Source organism: Coloeus monedula, assembly GCF_965178545.1.
Source record: "Coloeus monedula genome assembly, chromosome: 14".
Classification (NCBI taxonomy): domain Eukaryota; kingdom Metazoa; phylum Chordata; class Aves; order Passeriformes; family Corvidae; genus Coloeus; species Coloeus monedula.
This window is the reverse complement of record NC_138794.1, coordinates 2,850,023-2,864,604: the sequence shown is the minus strand read 5'-3', so window position 1 is coordinate 2,864,604 and position 14,582 is coordinate 2,850,023. Positions and strand designations below refer to the sequence as shown.

The 14,582-nt window shown below is 40.2% G+C and overlaps 1 protein-coding gene across 5 annotated transcripts in view; it reads right to left on the bottom strand.

Annotated features, from left to right (window-relative positions):
• Positions 1 to 13,799, bottom strand: part of GALK2 (galactokinase 2) — a 46,846-nt gene extending 33,047 nt beyond the window's left edge. For 3 of the 5 annotated variants that reach the window (XM_082290883.1, XM_082290885.1, XM_082290886.1), the window contains exons 1-5: positions 13,705 to 13,799; positions 11,649 to 11,737; positions 10,321 to 10,444; positions 5,315 to 5,405; positions 2,265 to 2,411 (exon numbers count right to left, since the gene is read on the bottom strand). In XM_082290883.1, the coding sequence (XP_082147009.1) occupies positions 2,265 to 2,411; positions 5,315 to 5,405; positions 10,321 to 10,444; positions 11,649 to 11,737; positions 13,705 to 13,757 (504 nt within the window). In that variant the 5' untranslated portion in view covers positions 13,758 to 13,799. The remainder of the gene's footprint in view (positions 1 to 2,264; positions 2,412 to 5,314; positions 5,406 to 10,320; positions 10,445 to 11,648; positions 11,738 to 13,704) is intronic. The other 2 variants (XM_082290884.1, XM_082290887.1) reach the window with 1 other exon arrangement.
• Positions 13,800 to 14,582: the final 783 nt, after the last annotated feature.

Here is a 14,582-nt window from a genome sequence, read left to right as displayed (position 1 = left end):
AGCACGTTTTGTACTTCTGAGGGCTCACATGCCTAGATTGCTCTAATTTATACTCAGACTAGCCCTGCCTTCTACAAGGCAGTTCTGCAAGGCTAAGCATAAATCCAGTGCAACAGAGACTCTGGATTTAGCTAGATGTAAGAGGTCTCTAATGCTAAATCATACATTAGCCAAAAACACTGAATGAGTTTTTACTGTCCCGTAAGATTTGGGGAAACTACTTAAAGCCTGGACAACAGCAATCAGTTCAGAGCTGTCACCCTCTCTCCTAACCATGACAACCAGGTGCCTCAGTCTATGCAAGCACACAAAACCCTGGATATGTTCTTAACTGCTCCTATGTTGGCTATGGAGAATTCTCATCTGTACATTAATTGCTCATTTTTCATCACAAGTGCAAAATATTTGGCTGCCGACAGCAGGGTTTCCTGACAAAAATGTGCAATTGTGTCTCTTGTGTTTGTCCAACTGTATTTCAGACACAAGCTTAACTTTCAGCACATTTTTCAACTAGCAAGAAGAGGATTGAACTGACACATGAGGAGAAGGAAAGACATTCAGTGGAGTCTCTGTCTTCCTTCTGTTCTTCCATAATTTCCTATGAAAATGAGAGAAGGAGTTTTGCACCTTTCTTTACAAGTCTGGCATAATGCTGGCCTGTACTCCCAAGCCACGTGTAAATTCAGCTCAAGACACACACTGTATCATTTATTCTCTGAAGAACACTGTGCAGTACTGCAATAATGAAAACCTGGCTTCTGGTTTTCCAGATACAGATTTTTAATACCTAGTAAAATCTGGGCTTTCTGACCTCTGTCAGTTTTATGGATTGTGCAGATAGATACCCAATTTCTGAACATGTGCACTCCAGTGATTTTGATCAGTAGTTCCCAAGCTCAGCTCTTGAGGTGACCACCATCAGAGACGGTGCTGACACATGGTAGGACCATCAATGCAAAACCAGAAGCTTCTTGCCAGGCCAGGTACATGTTCTGTCGCTGCCAACCCTTTAATTGCGAAGTCTCATTCATCCCAGAAGGATCCTCAATTCCATGTTTTCATCTACCACTGCTCTATGTGTCTCACCTCACAAACCAGACCCTCTGCTGTGATGTCCAATCCCTTACTGACCTTTTGATCACACACCAACACAAGTCAGGGTGACAACAACTGTAGCCACATCCTCTTATATAAAAAGCTTCCCTGCCTCACCAACCCTGCTTCTTTCTGCCTGAACCCTGCCTGATACTCCTGAAGCCAGCCCTGGGAGCTGGGCAATGTGGGGTGGTGCACTCACTGCTGAGAGGATTCCTGCAAGTGCAGCTAGATAGAGAAGTAAACCTCAACAGATCAGCAAAAACCTTCTGGGTGGATCTGTTCGCCTCATGGCTCAGAGAAGTGCTTGTTACAAGCAGAGTTAACAGCTGCCATCATCACATGCCACTTTCAGTTGGCTTTGTACCACAATTTGGGAATGTCTGTCTTAGACAATAGGCACAAATATGTGTAACAGTCACATTTAGATCTGTTCTCTTCCGGACAATATTCTAATTTAAGATCCTAGTTTCACTTAACCAGGCATTTTTAATGGAGAGAACTTCATTCCCATATGGCACCTTCAAGGACCATGACTCCTCCAGAAATCCGTATTACACAAGCCAAACAGTACTAACAGTTGTACTGCTAACAGTTCACATACTTGGGGTTTGTTTTTAGACTAATGTTTGTTTAAAAGTGAGGAATACATTTTGGATTGTAAATATATTCATTCCAAAAAAACTGTGAAGAGAATAAGGAGAGTCAGATGGAAGAATTTTACCTCTCTTTGTGCCGATTATATAATTTATCAAGAAACTGTTCCACAGGCTTCCAACAGATGCTCTGCTGTTAAAGCCATGAAAAGTCATTCAGGGAGAGAGTAAAGGCCTCGGGGGTGTGGTCCACATGCTTCAGCACATATATCCTCAGTCCTGGCCTGCAGATAGCACATCTGGTCCAGGCATGGACCTGATGGTTGGCCAAAATACAGGCTTACAATAATGCTCCTTTTTTCAGCTTTAATGTAAGCCTGTTTTCTTGCCAAATTCAAATCCTGCCAAAATTTGGCCAAAGATGTTTGCTCAATTGTGCAATATCTTAAGTTTATATCCAACAACTCTTTGCAAAAACAATTGTATCGTGTTTTTAACATTTACAGGCATTAACAATATTTAATTTTAAGTAGAATTTTACTGCTGACACTCCCGTGTTTTACAGTAAATTACCTTAGAAAGGGTTTTTCCATTAGCTCTGAGTGTCACAAGTCCTGCACAGCACACCAAAGCACTGGAGCTAGAGAGACCAGAACTTGGAGGGATGGTTCCATCTAGCAGACAATTCATTCCAGTTGGGTTATTAAGACCAAAATGTTCCTAACAATGAAAAAATAAACAATCTCAGTTTCAAGTACAGACAGGCTCAGGCTTGCAATTATCTGATACTTAGAAAGAGAATCCTTCTGCTGAGTTGCTGGAACCAAGGACCTGCTTCTGGTATCTCCAAAATAAAGCAAAAGCAAATTTTTCATTCTGTTCCTTAAGAACAAAGCCAATGGTAAGACTTCAGCCAAAGGTATGTCTGCAATTCCTGTACACAAACATATAACTACCCCGAGCAGAACTCAGTATGGGCTGCACGCCCAAGAATTTACCAAGCTTCGTGGGTGGGTTTTGCAGCAACTGGTTCTGCTTTGAGCTGCCGTGGTGACAGCGCGAAGTTACCAATCATTTCCTACCCTACTTTTGTCCTGCTCTTGACAGCTCTTCACTTCAGGCACCACCAAGAGCTCAAGGTCCACTTTATGCTTCACTTCCAGCACTGGCACGTGCTATTAGGGAGCCACATGACACTGAGGGGGAACCAGTAGCCATGCAGCTGTTTTCAAAGCCAGATAATCGTGTCCTGAAGCACCCACAGGACTGACACTGGGAAAACCACAATGGTACTTGAAGAACTCTGTGCTTTAGGGTCACAAAGACACACCTACCAGTGGGGATGGTCTCTGGCATGCTATTTTTTGAATGAAGTTTAAAATACTCTAACATACATGGTAGATATCACAGGTAATATATTTAATCCAGAAGTCATAAATCCTCATGTACATACTCTTTTTAGTTATTCTTAAGTTACTTTGTCTTTTTTATTTATAATCACTTTTATATAAATTTCTCTCTGCTGTTAGTTTGAAGCAAACATGCAGTACTTATTAAAAAATCATTTAATGTATGGGGGGGGTATATGAATAGCTAACTTCTGATGCAATTTATATGTCAATAAACTATGTTACAGTGTCAATAATCAGGAAAAAATAGCAGTATTTTCATAAAGAAATGTCCACCTTCAAAAGATTTCTACTACTGGAACAACTTAAACCATAAATACCAATGGTAGAGATCAGCAAACACAAAGAGCCTCCTTTAAAGTCTTCTACCATCACTTCAAATTATATTTTGAATTTCCTGTTTTACAAGTAAAGGAAATGAATATCTAGAATACTATTGCTGCCCATGCCCCTTCATGACGAACACTAGACAGGCTTGTTCATAAACAGAAAATGCTTGAGTAACCAGAAACTGATCCACAGTTTCTGGATTGTCTTGAATGTGAATCAGGTTTGCAGACTTATCACGCGATGTTTAAATAGAAAACGTACTTCAGTTTCAAAAACGAAAATGGACTTTGCCAAGTTCTGCAACAGTTCTGTCCCAAAAGGATAGCACATTCAACTTAATACAAACAGATTATCCCACTGGACCCTCTGAGTACTTGTATTTCAGAGTTTCTTAAGTCTGTAACATTTATGCTTATTTTCTGCCAGCACTAGAGTCTGCAAACCTGCTTTGCAAATTAACCTTCAAGTATGAAAGCTTGTCCTTAGAAAACAAATCTCAGTAGCAGACTGCAAAATAAATAAAGTCAATTGGTCATGCTAGCCTTAATATAAGAAAGAATATATTGTAAAGAAAACTAATCTATATCTCTGCAGTCAATGCAATTTAAATGCCTGTGTTACTGAGCAATGCAAAATTGGAAATACTCATGTTACTGCACACATAAGTAATTTATCGGGGTCTATACACAGGAGCAGGGGGCTGTTTAGGACCCGTGAATTGTAATAAAGTGATTTGTGGCACTGATTGCTCTGAATATTGTATTTTGAAGACTCCAGTGGCAGGTCTGAGGTAGACTTTCTGGTTGTCTGCAGTCCTTATCTGTTGGATCATCCTGTGGGGTGACCTAGATGGCCTATCCTGAGGCAAACTTCATGTGCTTTAAACAGCACATTTACCCGTAATTTGGGTGGCTGTGGCGACCTGTTCCTGACCTGCTGTCACTGTTTATCCCATCTGCCCTTCCAGAAACATCACTGGATTGACATGGAAGAAGTCACCTTCTTTTTTTTTTTCCCCTCAAAGGACCATGAATTCTGTGAATTCTGTGAATTCTGTGACTCAGCTGCAAACAGGAGGTGAGATTTCCAGGAGCCTCGATGGTGAGTTGAGGCTGCCTCCCAGGGCAGCACTGATGACCAGCACTTGCTTTCACACTTCAGGTCAGTCTGGAGACAGGGGAGCTCCCAAGGGAGATAAAGCTCGAGTGGGCAGACAAGAAAATGTCTGTGTGTTCATGCTCCTGCCTTTACCATAAGTGTGCCCTTTCCTGCATAGCTGCACTTTTAACTGAGGACATTCTGAAAATCCCATTCAAATTCCAAACACTGGAAACCAGGATGAGTAATGGTTCCTAATGGATTATTTCTTCTGTATGCTGTTTACTTGGCTTTTACATTTTCTGTTGCCTACGGCATGAGTCAGCTTCACTCAGCTGTTGTGCACAAATTATAGGTTTTCAGCATTAATGGAAGTTCATGTTTTTAAATGTTTCCATAGAAAGAAAAGGACTAAGATATGATCTTTATGTCCTGAAAGACAAACCTCCAAACCTTTATCAAAGTAAATTTTAATTAGATAATTCCATTGGAAAGCATTCCTTTTGACTTCAAAATGCAGAAATGTCATTCTGATAATGTTTGATCTTGATTTTCCTAAGTAATTATTTGCTATTGTAATTTGTTTAATAGAGATGAAAATAGTGCTTTGGAAATATTTTAAAGCAAACCCACTCATACCTCCTCTTCCAAGTTTTAACATTAAAATACTTGACTGTGTGTATAAAAAAAGCTATAGAATGCAGGGAAACATTTTGAGGGTAAATAGGTATTCTTGTTGCATTTTACTTCTACGGTAATTTCGTAAGTTAAATGGATTTGGCTTACCTGAATGCCCTTCAGTCCACACAGGAAGTAGTTATGCCACTGAGGTTTGGTTTTGTTAATCTGAATGTTATTAACACTAGTAGTGAAATCCCTGCAAAAACAGAAAAACCTTAAGGCTTTAATTTGTATTAAATTAAGTTTGAAAAAACGTGGCTTGTTACTGCCACCTGCTGTATGGACAAAACCGGTTTGATGGTTTTCAGCGCAACGTTCATGGGTTGGTTTTTTGTTTGATCTTTTTACATGTCTTCTTTATTAATCATTTCTATATGGTTATTTTAGATGAAAGCATAAGAATTCTTGATTAAGTATAAATAATATATTAAATAAATCCAGAAATTAAGCTGCCTTTGACATCCTTAATTAAGGTAGGATGCCTTCCATCATGTATGTGTATGCTATCATGATTTCATAGAAGTGAAAATCTAAATAATCACATCTGTCAGACCTTGACTAGAGACAGATAAACTTCAGGCTCTCTGGTAATTCCTGCTCAGGATTTCATCTCCATCTTTGCACTTCACTAAAACAGGCCTAATGCTGCAGAATTATGTATGTTACAAGATAAAATTATTTAGTTTAAATATTTTATATGCTTCCTCCAGGATAATTCCTACTCCATCTTCCTTTCAAAATAATAGAAACAGTGAGCTTGAATGTTCCCAAAGCACAGATAGGTGCTGTCCAAACGGGCATGGAGTGACACGCAGAGGCCTCAGAGAGGTGCGTCAGTCCCCAGTGCGTGCAACTTGTTTGGCTGCCTGTACCCCTGAACACCCAGGAACTTTATCAGCAGGTGCCCAACACAGAAACAGCAAAGGCCCAGAGAATGTCAAGAAATCTAACAAAAAAATATTCAAAAGTTGAAGACTAAAATGTGCTTTATAAAGCAAGGTCTGCTAAAGAATATGAACAGAGGCAGATGAATTCCTGGAAATATTTAACAGAAGTAAAACCAGTTTCAAGAAATAATACTTCAGGGGACGGGGTGCAACTCTTAAGAGGACGGATTTTTTCCTTCTTACACTGGTCCCAGTAAACTACATAGATTATTGATTTGCTGGGTTTATTTTTGTCCAAAAGGACATCACTAATTAATACCTGTAATGGATACCATTGAAAAGATGTTTTTGTCAGCTATTCTGTTACCTATGGAGAAAAGGTTATACAAATAAAAAGCATCTTTACTATGATGTAATTGTCTCCAGACTATGTCTAAAAAGCTCACTTTATTCTGGTGCACCTGAAGGCTGCAATTCTTGTGTCATGCAACTCCCAAAGCAACAACCAGTGTTTAAGTGGCCTCACAATTCATCTGGTCCATTGCTTGCCCCACTGTAGTGGGGTATTCCACTTGTACTTCCAGCCTACAACCTAGTCCTAGCTCAGTGGCACATGACAGATCTTGCACCTTGAGTATCAACTCAGAATTCCCATTTTGCCAGTTATACATTCAATTTCAACCTTAATTACAGTGCAAAGCCATCAGATTGGTGTACAGTTGAACATGTAAGCTGCTATCTTAGTGCCACACACAGGGTTTTATCAACAATGCAGCAGCAAAGAATTGCACAAAGCTAGTGTCACAAATTACTAGGTTTTGTAGAGGAACACAAAAGATATGAAAGGGAGTACTGAGATTGGAGTACAATGGAGTACAAGGAAAGTTTGAGAATGGCTGTAAATTCTTCCAGCTTGAGATTCATGTGTATTTAGAATAATCTCCAAGAGAATAAAACATCGACTTGCTTATGGTTTTTGAATAAAATAAAAAAACCCTGAAGTATTTGTAGAATAGAATATACCTGTCAAACGCAATGAAGATTAAAAAATTCTCTTCGTTTATGCTTGTTTCCTACAATAATCCTAAATTATTGTTGTAAAAACCAAGCTTGGTGGAAAGCAATGTGTAGAAGTGATTAACAGAAAAGGAATCTTAAGTCCTCTTTGTCTCAAAGAAGAGTTCTAAAATATTTTATCTTCACCATTCTTTTTATCCTCTCAGACAGTAAAATTTCAATGAACAAGAAGACATGTATTATGACTATATTTGCTGGTTCTCAAGATAAATTAAAATAATGACTTCTTAAAATACATTTCGCTCTTTTCTTGCAATCTTCTCACATAGAAAATGGAAGAAAAAAATGGCTTTGATTTTGGCAGGTTTCATATGGACATAATTCACACAAACACAGAATGTGGGACTGTAAAGATCCCCAGAATCCTTAAGTCTATTTTTTGTTATCACATTCAGTTTTTAAATACCCAAGCTCCATCTTAAATCAGTAAATCTTCAGGCTTGCCTTTGAACCGTCTATGGAAAAGTAGGCAGTTCAATATAAGAACTTTATAACAAAATAAAAGATTGGGAAAAACATACCCATGAAATAAAAATACTCTGATATTGTCTGTCCCAGCCTGTTTTAAAGAATGCTTGGGAAAGAATGCCACTTCTCCACAACCAGACATAAGCATTTCAATTTTTCTGTATAATTACAAGAGATGGGATTTTTAAGTATTGTGACTGAGATGGTTTTTACTGCTTGTATAGTAAATAATCCTTATTTTTGGGAGACCAATCTGGCTCTTTCTCACAGAACCTTATTGTTTTGTCAGTCTGTTAGTTTAATTGTTTGAGTCCTCTGTACAAATACCCTGATTTAAAAACAAACAAACAAAACTTTCAGGTTCTGCCATGAGATGGAAACTGTTTGGTAATTACCATCCTCTGGTACTTCTGAAGGCATTTTGAGAAGTATAATGTCAGAGATTCTCTCTACACATACTTCTCAATTACAAAGATGTTTTGTGAAGGTGAGGTATCAGGAACTTCAAAAGAATGTAAGTTTTGAATACCTTTTTAGTCCCAATAACGTAAAAGGCATCAGATCAGTGGAGATAATTTATGATGAAAAACAAATAGGTGGTTTTTCTAGCAACTTGTTCTCTGTCCTATTTCTACTAAAAGTTAACATGAACTAACAGGGTGGAGGAGTGCTACAGTACTGTTCCACAGCTTACCAGTTCACAAAACAAGAATGAAATAGGAAATAGTGATTGTACAGAGGATTCTGGTTAGTCCTTGTTCACCAAAGGCCTATATATATGCATTCACCACAGGCATAAATCTACCAGTGTAACAGGCTGGGAAAAAAAGACATACTGTCATCAGTTTTGTTATGTGGTGTAACATCCAACGTGTTGAAAAATATTTCTTTGTTATGAAATTATGGGCATGTTTTAGCTTTGTTTTTAAGCAACAGTGTCTCAACAAAACCAAGATGTTTAATGCTGTATTCTGAGACCTCTTCTTGGTTTATGGCTTAAAGCATATGATTTCAAACTGAAACCAGGGCAGATGTAAAAATATAGTGACTGTGTGTGCAATTTAAATTCAAAGGCTGTAATCCTAGATTTGGTAGAACTGTCCTGAGAAGGCCATTTCAATTGCAATATAATGCAGCAAAGCTTGAAGACCAAGTGAAAATGTTTACCTTTTTATTACTGCTTTATTTAGTGTCCATTATAACAACTTCTCCTAATCAAAACTTTTATAATTCTGAAGCTATTGCCTCTTGCAAAATGGTTTTGCAATACAGCTTAGGCCCTGGTGGGAGGTTGCTGTTGAATAAAGGGAAAGGTCCCACACACATCTCTCATTTTCTTTCCCCATTCACCGCTGCTTGTTCCCACTGTTTACCCCAAGTCAGCTTTAGTGCTGAGTGCATGGCAATTCACTAAAATGACAGAAAATTTACCAAGCACAAAATGGGGGAATAGTGCACTCTACCTTAAGATCAAACAAGTACTCTACACCTGCTAAAAGGCAGAGGCTGAATTGATCTCAGAAGCAGGTACAGGGAGAAAAGCAGGCTCTAGGGGTAAAATAAGCCAAGCTGTCGGCTTTTGACAGTGGCAGACTCCTAATCCAGCCCAGCTATAATGTGAAAACATACTCTACAAAGTGAAAAATCTCTGAGTGTTTACACTTAGCATGGAAGTACAAATTCCTTTCAACTGTCTTAGTCACAGGCAGCAGCTCAGAACATGTGTTTCTAACAAACTGAGCTTTAAGCAGGAATATGTACTCAAGTATTTTCCACTTTTGACAGTATGTTCCTGTGCCTGTGCTGCCACACACTGTGCTTTCAGGGACTAATTTACCAATTAAACCAAGGGCTCAATAAAAATAGCTTAAACTAAGCTTTTGCTGATTCTGATTTTTGCAAAATGTCCACAAAAGCTCATGTGGCTGAGTGACCTGATCTGAACTGCCATGCAACTACACAAATGTCAGCCTGTTACAAAGAGGCAGAAAAACGTGGCTGAAGTTGAAAAGAGTGGCAGGATTATTTCCCTATGTTCAGCACTTGTGAGACCATAGTTGGAATACTGCATCCAGTTTTGGGGTTTCCCAATACATGAAAGACATTGGCAGGGAGTTCAGCAGAAGGCCAACAAGACATTTACAAGGGATCTTCAAAGGTCCATTCCAACCTAAATTGGTCTATAATTCTGCGAACAACAGCTGTGGAGGAAGTGGAAGTGAGGGAGTACAGATTTTTTGAGCCAGGATTGTTGCTAAAGCTGTTGTGTTGTGAAAACAGGCCCTGGTTCTCCAGAGCAGAGGAGTGTTACTTTACCTATGCAGTAATCGATTACAAAACATTTCACTCCCTTCTCTGGGAGAAACTGAGCTGCTGCCAATTATGGGGATTGAGCTCAAAGAAGGGAAGACAGAATTGCACTTTCAGAAGGATTAAAAAATCAAAGGCCTTACAAGAGTAATATGAAAAAACAGGTGGGAGATAACAACTGCAAAGCTATTGCTCTAAGCTAATACACACAGCATGGAGTCAGTCTGTGGGATTCCATCTGCTGATTGTTTTACACCATCGGACTCTGTATGGCAATGGAAGTTTGTCAGATCTCTGAAAAGGTAAACTGTATTGCAATTGCATGAAGTGGTTCATAAAAATTAGTGAATAAACAAAGTAATTACGTACAAGTACGAAGAATTGGTATTTGCCAGTTGCACAACTTGAGTTTGTACAGGTTCTACTGCAATCAGGATATCTTGTTCTATGGCCATCGGGAGCACAGCATAACCACAGTAGTCAATGTGTTCTCCTACCAAAGAAACCAAAGAAGAAAATACTTTGCAATAATTCTTTCTAGAATAGCTGTAACAGGGCTTCTATGGGGGTCCAGTGTTGTTTACTGGGTGAGACAATTTCTTGGGGCAGTTTCAACTCCTATTACTTAAAGTCTGCAGTACATTTCCTCCATATTACTTCACAAAACTCCTTTCTTTCTTTCTTTAGTGATTTTTATCTATTGCACCTGTTTATAGATGTCCATGTTTTCACACTGGCTTACAAAAAAATTTTTAAATCCCACCATGTAGATTACTGTCCAACAATGAGAACTGTCATGTACATACAATTTCTGGACTTTTCCCAAGAAGATAATAATTATATTTAAATAGCCATTAATACAGTTGCATACAACATATAGAGAAACAATCAAATAGAAAATGTGTGTAGTAAACATCCTCTCCCTTGGGAATAATTCCCAGTTACCATATGCTGTCTGTTTAGTCTATACAAGATGTTCACACAACACTGAGATAAAAATTAACATTAACTGCACAATAGGCTAATTGACTTTTACAGCTCTGTTTTTCAGGGTCCTTTTCCTTACAACATCTTCAAATGTGTAGGATTATTTTATGAACATATGCAAGAAACTCAGCTCCAGGGAGAACACAATCCTTACACGGATAGAGAAATCTCAAAAATAAGGCTGCTACAGAAATACAAGTCCTAAACACAAAATAATTGTGACTCTCCAGTCTGCCAGTGAATCACACCCACTGTTTTAAGTTCTGTGGACACATATCTATGGAAGAGTAAAGAAGAGATGATGGTAGAATCATTTCATGCTTTATCATACACATTGCTGTGTGCCTGGTCATACTTGGTAACTTTAATCACAATAGAAGAGAAAGAAGTTTACTCATTTATTTTCTGGATGTGCTGGTTCATTAACTAACTTATATTTCCAAAGCCTTAAAAAAACCCATAAGCTAGCAAGTGACTCCAATTTTCAAAACCATCACTACTGTCTATAAATGTTTTTTTCCAAAGCTGATATCCATGCACAGTTGTTTATAACAAGATACAGTAAAATATGATTTTCCATTTCTCACAAGAAACTTCTCTGAAAAAAATAAAATGAAGACCAGCATTATCTTCATTCTGTGTTGTAAACTACTAGACTTCCATGATGGTAGATTAAGTAAAATAACATAAGGTTAATTCTTCTCTTTTACCTATTAAGTTGACTCGTCCTGGTGCACGAGCATAAAACTTGGGAGCTGATCCAAACTTTGATATAAACATCTCCTTCAGTTTCTGCAATCTGAAAGGCAGGTTAGAAACATTTAAAAGAACTATATTTGCATAAAAGACAGGAAGTTTCAATGTTTCTTGAAGTGAATGCAATTCAGCTTCCTGAAGCATGTGGACTTTGCTACATCAGGAGTGACACTAAGCAGCTTATTTCTGCTCTTCACAAAACATTCAAGATGCTACTTAGATCTTGATTTTCATCAATTTTCATATTTGACACTACCCCATCTTTGTACAAACACATACACAGAGAACTAAAATTCCAAACCTCAGATTACCCCTGTGATTTATGACAGTATTTACTCCACAGGATTCCAGCAACAGTACTTCAGGTTTTCCATTTAGAGGTGTCTGATATGCTATTGAAAGTTCAATGCAAATAAACTTTGTCATACTGCTTTATTTCCTGCAACTGTAAAGGTACCAACCTTCTGCCTGATGTTTGCAAAGTTGGAATACTTTAGTGTGTCGTGCAGAACAGTAGGAAAACAATGGCTGAGAACAGATGAAGCCATTATATTACTGAAGCATAGGAAATTTGACAGTAATTCATTCTGAAACTACCTTAAAGAAAAATTACAGTGTACTAACAAAAATGCAGTAACGGGAACCCTGATAAGGTTTCTACATTTAATCTAAAGCTAGAACTGGAAGCCTAGTTAATGCAAAGGGGAAGTAAGAAGACTCCAATGAGAAGCAGATGTTAGAAAATTTCACAATTATTTAGTTTGTACTTCTTTGTAAAGGCTGTGTTACTGTTCAACTACATATACTCAAATGTTTTGTATGATTTCTTAAACGGAAAGCTACAAAATATGATTTGTTGTGATATTTTTCTAACAGAACTTTCAGTACATTTCTATCTTTGTGCCCAGTTATAGAGCTGTATTAGGTCTATAATTTCCCCTTCTTATGATCTCCTCCAGTATTGACTGGTATATCACTCTTCCAATTAGCAGAAGCAATTTCTGCCATTTCATTGTTCAATCCCTTCTCTAGATCACATTAATAATATTATAGTCCACGGGGGAATCTGCTGGCAGAATTCTAGGTGTTAACTTTATTCCTTTTTGTGTCAGTATTTAGAATGCTGCTTTGTTTCACAGATATTTTTATAGTAGTGTTGGTACCAAGAGACTAACAACAAACAAAGCAGTCATGAGGGGATGTTTATCTAAGTGCTGATTGATCTCTTTTTTTAGTGTGGGTTTTACAAGCAGGCCTGATGAAAGGCTATTTAGAGGCTTTGGCCTTGATGTTGTAACACGCACAATGCATCTTAAGCACCTACATCAAGAAGAAAATTGTCAGACGCCTTAAAGCAAAGGCACTCCTCACAACTTCACACTTCTAAGTCTGGAAATGCTGGACTTGTCCTTTCCGTGGGATTTGTGGTGCAATCATATGCAAGTAACCGGCGTTTTAAAAAGTGACCCCTCCGCGGTGCTAACGCAGGCAAAAAGGTTCTTTTGGGTGTGTTCTGCTCCCACACACCGAGCGCAGCTCCGTGGGGAAGGAGTCGGCGCTGGCACGTGCCGCAGCCACTCCCCGGAGACGGGCCAGGCCAGCGCTGCTCCAGGGATTTTAGAGTAAAAAGGACGAGAGAATAATCACTATTCCCCAAAAACTCTGGGGGGGAAAAAAAATGTAGGCGGAACGATGAATGAATGAATGAATGATTCCTCCTGCTGCCCCAGCGGCACCCTGCGAGGGGCGTCAGGGCGGGCCGGGCTGCGGGGAGCTGTGTGTGGGAGATGGGGCTGGAGCCCGGCGCGTCCCAGTAAGCGGGACCTTGCCAAGAAGTCTGCGGTCGTGTCACGGAAAAACCACAACGCTACGAGTCCACACCCCCTCGCACCTCAGCCCGAGGCATGACGACGGGCCTGCCCGCCCGTCCTCCCACCTCCCCCGGCCGCTCGCAGACCGCCCACCCGCCCCGGGATCAGCGGCGGCGAGGGCGGGAAGCGACCCACCCACCTGGGCTGCTCCACCAGCTGCACCGGGAGGGCACTGGGGCTGTCCCCCGCCATGGCGGCTCCACCACCGGCCCGGGTGAGGCGGCTCCGGCGGGGCCGCGGTCACGGGGCAGGCGAACGCCGCGTCCTTCCGGGCGGCAGCGCCCGCGGCCCGGCCCCGTCCCGCCCCGCCGGCGGTGCTCGGCCCCGGGCACCCCGCGGCCCGCTCGGCTGTGGAGCTGCTCTGTTCTCGGCCCCGCGCCCGCCACAGCCCAGGTGGGACAAGGAAGCTGCTGCGACGTACGAAGGAAATGTTTGGGATTCCGGTATTCCTACCGATGCTCCTGCAAAGTGCACGTGCAGTGAAAATAATAAATGGACAGTGGCATCCCTCACGGCGTGAAGGGATGGGCATCCCTATCCTCATGTTTTTTCTGGTGTGTGGTTCTGCCAGCTCCCTTCCCAACAGGCAGCCTCATGGCTCCTGTTACCCTCGCATTAATGGCTGCAGATAATGGCAAGGAACTGAGCATTTCAAAAGTGTTTGCAGGCTCACTAGCTCTGTGTTTTGGTGTATATCTTTGTCCATTTTGGTATCTATCTTACTGCCCCTCATATCCCATTCTGGGAGCTTTAATGCTCAGACTGAAGGAAGCACAGTAAGAAACTTCATTGTGGGTTTTCTGACGTAGAACTTTTTTCTCCCCATTAGCATAGTTGCAGAATGCAAACACAGCTTTTAAAAGACTTGGCAATAGCTGTACAGAAGAAAAACCCCACAAACCCACTGTCAGAAACCATAATATAAAATGACCAACAACAGGAAAATCAAGGTAGATATTGCAGATGCATCTGTGTGTCTGTGAGAACACCAGGCCTTGTGGAGATGGGGAGGCAGAG